This window comes from Cricetulus griseus, chromosome 7, assembly GCF_003668045.3.
Source record: "Cricetulus griseus strain 17A/GY chromosome 7, alternate assembly CriGri-PICRH-1.0, whole genome shotgun sequence".
In the NCBI taxonomy this organism is placed as follows: domain Eukaryota; kingdom Metazoa; phylum Chordata; class Mammalia; order Rodentia; family Cricetidae; genus Cricetulus; species Cricetulus griseus.
This window is the reverse complement of record NC_048600.1, coordinates 123,789,170-123,794,173: the sequence shown is the minus strand read 5'-3', so window position 1 is coordinate 123,794,173 and position 5,004 is coordinate 123,789,170. Positions and strand designations below refer to the sequence as shown.

The following is a 5,004-nucleotide window of genomic DNA, read 5'->3' as shown; positions in this document are numbered from 1 at the left end:
CACAAGTGTATGCAATAACGAGATTAATTGTAATCAATCAAGCTTCTGGATAGATTTCCCAACACAAAATTTGCTACCAATGCCAAATTTTACCCTTGGAAAGCTATTTAATTTTCAGCTAATCACTTGCCAAGTTTAACCTGCTCAACTTTCTATTCCTGTTGCAAAACACATATCTAACATATTATTAAAAATCATGCTGATGACTTTGTGCCTTTGGGTAAGGGACTGGAGTGGAGAGCTACATCTGGGATTCCATGGAGATTCTATTTAGAGTCAGAAGAGCTTTCTGATAAGGGGCTTCCTTACACTCATCTGGTGGAGAACTGCTTGTCTCCTCCGGGTTCTCACAGTTGCTTACAATGGCAACTGCACTGAAAGACCTCCTCCTGACATTGGTGTCAGAGCTGCAGGATCCTCGGACAGGGGAGGTTTTCTCCAAGTTGGTGAGTTGTTGGTCTTTCCAGTCCAATTGTTTGGCACTGCAAAAGGGGGCATAGACTTCCACGCTCCCTTCAAACTGCAAGCAGTTCACTTTGTAGTACTTTCTCTTCACCTCCAATACATCATTAAACCTATGGCCCCAGAGAATTTCTCTGGGGACATAGGAACTTCTAGACTGGTGGGATGTCCCAGTAGAATCACCAGTATAGATAAATGTCACTAAAATCTCGAAATTATCTTTGGCCACTGCCTTGCGGTCAAGGGCATACAGAGGACTCTCATGGTCAATTTCGTGGACAATAGTAACTGGGGTTACCAGGATGATCTGGTCATTGACTAGTTTGAGATCTTTGAATGCCATGGTCATCCGCCCTTCACTGTCTTCTGAGTATCGTAGAAGTTGGGCTCTCACTGTACCCTCTACCACATGGTTTGGTCTGAAATCTCCTATGCGCCACATAAGGCAAAGCTTCCCGTCTCTCATACCGATGAGTGCAAAATAGCTGAAGCGGATGGTCTGGGCTCTCTTCCTGGCAGTTGCCATCTTTGCCAAGGCTGCTCCAATGATGAAGGTGTTTATGATGCAACTTAAGATGGACTGAAGAATGACGGTCAGCACAGCCATAGAGCATTCTTCTGTGACACACCGGTACCCATACCCTATGGTGGTTTGGGTCTCAAGGGAGAATAAAAAGGCTGCCGTAAATGAATGCACGTTGTCAACACAAGGTGTGATACCTGGATCGTTTAATAGGTCTCCATGATGAAAGGCTATGAGCCAAAATATGGAGCCAAATATCAACCAGGAGAGAATGTAAGACAGGGAAAATATCACAAACATATGGCGCCACTTGGTATCCACAAGAGTGGTGAAGATGTCAACCATGTAGCTCCCCCATTCTCCAAAAATGTGTTTGAAATACACATTGCAGCTGCCATCTTTGTGGAGCAGGCGCCTTCTTGCTCTTCTCTTCTCAGCTATGGCGTGCTCTGGGGGATAGCCTGGATATTTCGAATCCACATTTACAATCCGGTAGCTACTTCCGTAATAGCTCATTCTTTCTCAGTCCTTTAGGGCATCCAGGGGAGTTTTATATCAGTTAGAAGTTCCAGGTGTATTATTAATTTTTGCAGTTTCTCTTTTTCTTAGTTTTCAGTTAAGCCTAAAATAAAATACAGAACAAAAGAAAATTAAACAACATATTAGCCTCCGATTCCAATTTCTATCTTGACAGCAGTTTGACAAATTGGGAGCAATTTTGTTCCATCTAAAGTACCAAATACTTCATTTGAACCATGGATACATTCAGTATTGATTCAACATTTTAGTATAGAAAGCAGCTCAGTTATTACAGGAACAAAATATGCAATTAGAAAAAATAAGATTTTATTGTGTACATAGTGTTCGAGCCAACACTATGATTACCACAAATGGTACCTCACCGCCCTTTCTTACCTGATGAGAGAACAGTAATTTTATACTAACACATTTTTTTGCATGAGAAAACAAAGCAATCTATAATATACAGAGATGAAGTAGGATTGAGTTACAAGATTTCCAACTGCCAATGCCAGAACAATAAAGAGTTTCTACCTTTGGTTTGTAATAGAATGGCTGCCCCAGGTCATGGATTAGGCAGCCCCTCACTGTGGCTTCCTCTTGGTATCACTTGGGCTTTTCCTCTAATCGGCTTCCCCCAAACAGAGCAGGATGAATACTGACATTTACTTCTGATTAAACTCCTTTTCTCCTAGCTCCACCCTGAGCCTTGCTTGGAAAAAAATGCTTTCTGAACCCCAGAGGAGTTCAAACCACTCCCAGGTAAACTGTTGGGAAGGTTTAAAGTTGCCTCTGCTTTTGTCTCACAGCCTCCATCGGTCCTTACAGCTCTTTGGTTTTTGACACTAATAGCTCTTCTCTTTCCCTCTGAATAGAAACAGAAATTTTGCCAAAGTTGCAAAGCTTGTTTCATTCTTAAAGGGAGCATACTATCATTCAATTGACTCCTCTCTTAGCTCTTGGGTGTTCTAGCTGATGCAAGTGCAACGTTCTCTAGGCAAAACTAATTGCCAAGGAGAATGTACAGTTCTCATTTGGGGCCATCCATGATTAAAAAAAAAGTCTGAAAGTAAACTTTAAAAATGTGATTAGCAAAAGAGTCTTAAGGTATTTCTGTGGCAAAACATCAGCACACTTAATGATTTGATAGTTATTGGAATATGTCTTTGACATGATCCACCTGTGCTAGACAGATGGAAGAAAGGGAGTCTAGAGAGAGACAGTCAAGAAGATCCCACCATTCACTCAGTCACAGGGACACGCAAAATGATTAAATACTACTCCCTAAAACTCATTTGGAAAAGAATTACCTCAAATCTACCTCCTTCCCTACTGCAGAAGAGAAGAAAGAGTTAACATCTTTCCAGCCAGGAAAGAATCATTTTCTCTCTCTCCAGGGATTAGATCCACTTTACAAAGAACCCTTTGTCCAGGGGACCACTCACAAAGATGGACTGTGCTTATGGCCAAAAACTCTGTGAAGCATCATGCCCCCCCACTTCTTTCTCTGCACTACCCATCCTTCAGGGTCTGATTTGAGTGGTTTCATCCTCTCTATGGGCAATCCAGGGCTTTGTTTAAGGAAAGATATTTGAGTAATTGCAAGATAATGACCTAGATCTACCACAAATGCTTCCAGGACAGCAGAGCATAAATTATAAATATCTTTTATGTTTTACGATGCAGACATGATTTGTAATACCTGTTCATTGGTTATTAGAAGCACCTGTCTAATTAAGTGAAAAGGGCTCCCAGACAAAAGCCACTATAGTTTTGCTCACTCTTTATCCTGACCATAGAACGCAAGAGTTTAGGGTAAATTATGCAAAAACAAACAAAAAGCAAGCAAGCAAACAAAAATTATCAGGTAATTTCAAACCAAAGAACAGATGTGGAGGTAGAATTGTTTTCTTGCTAAGTGCTTCCAACCAAGAAAGTTCCTTGAGGAGAACTATCCCAAACAAGGAGAGGCTGAGAGAAAAAAAACCCCCACAGATCAAGAGCTACTGTGTGTCTCTGTTCTGTTCAGCTGCCAAAAAGGGAAAAAGGGTTTTGTTTGAAATGGCATTCATTTGGCATCCAGTCTGGATTCCAGTGGTGCTAGGAACTATTATAAACAAGCCACTTTTAAAACACCTTTCAAAACAGGATAATCAGTGGATTAATTTGCAATTAATACAAGTTATAAGTGAGCAAATTTGGGTATGTGGGAAATTTGTTGTTGGATACTGCTAATAATTTCAGGGTTTCAAGTTATGACTGAGAATTCTGACCCAAATTTCCCAGGTCTCTGGTAGAGTTGATCACTGCAACTATTAAGTTCAACTTACCCAGACATAAACATTCAGATTCTGTGTAGGTTACCATGCTTTCTTTATATATTCTTTGACTCTTCAACCATGTCAGTGAGACATGCTTTGAAAGAAATATCTGCAAGCTAGATGGTACACTATAGCCAAGACAGACTAACTCCTTTCAGCCTCATGCATCCCTCATCTCAGTCTACATGATAAATGAAGGGTTCAATGAAGACCCTTTTGTCAAAATGGTTGAACAAAACAAACCTGTATTCATCTGGTAAGTGTATTGTGTTAACTTGAGAACTTTTTCTATTGTTTCCCATTAGAGGAATATGCTTGTGGGTTCTTGGGAGTTCTGTGTTTCATATGTGTTCTCAGGATGAAAACCTAGCTTTTAAACCTGCCAGAATGTTTATCAGCGAGGATGAGATTTTAAACCTGCCAAAATGTTTATCTGCGAGGATGGCTCAGGGAGTAAAGGTACTTGTCGCCAAGACTGACTGACTAACTGGATCCCTGGGATACACACACTGGAAGGAGAGACTTGACTTCTGCAGGTCGTTTCTAACCTCCACACACCGCCTCACTCACACAAACACACAAATAAATGTAATCAATACTTTTGAATTGCATCCATGTTTTCACAAACATTTGCCACCACAAATTCCACCAAGAGAAAACATTTGCAGTCTCCCAACTTAGGCATTCACCTTGCACTTCACCCTCTAGAAAGAAAACTAGATCAGGAATAATTATAAATCATGGACATAAAGGTCAAAGGCAGATGCTAAATCAAGAGAAGTCGATTTTATTAGGTGATAATTAACAAAGGCTGCAGGTGTACTCTGACTCCTCCTTGCCTGTGGGGTCATGCGTTCTATAGACGTGCTTGAAACACAAGGGACCATTCACAATCAGGATGATGAACCCTTAAAATGTATCAGAGTTTATTAAAACATCAAAAGGTTATATCTGGAGAGATACATCAGAGACAAAGAGCCCTGGTTGCTCTTGCAGGGGAGCCTGATCCAATGCCCAGCATCACAGAGCACCTCTCAAACACTGTAGCTCCAGTTCTAGGAGATTCTGTCTTCTTCTGGCTTCCTTGGAGACCAGATAGGCACATGGTGCACAATAAATCAATCTAAAGGTGTTTAAAAAGCTACTAGTAAGTATCTTACTTCATTTTGTAAAAATAAC

At 40.8% G+C, this 5,004-nt stretch overlaps 1 protein-coding gene across 1 annotated transcript; it reads right to left on the bottom strand.

The window, feature by feature from the left end:
* Positions 1-241: 241 nt before the first annotated feature.
* On the bottom strand, positions 242-1,501 carry Kcnj16 (potassium inwardly rectifying channel subfamily J member 16). The gene has a single exon (XM_035447214.1). The coding sequence runs from the start codon at positions 1,499-1,501 to the stop codon at positions 242-244; it is 1,260 nt and encodes a 419-aa protein (XP_035303105.1).
* Positions 1,502-5,004: the final 3,503 nt, after the last annotated feature.

What these genes read in the sequence shown, in the direction of transcription:
- Kcnj16 (XM_035447214.1), bottom strand. Translation starts at nt 1,501, where the DNA reads ATGAGCTATTACGGAAGTAGCTACCGGATTGTAAATGTGGATTCGAAA.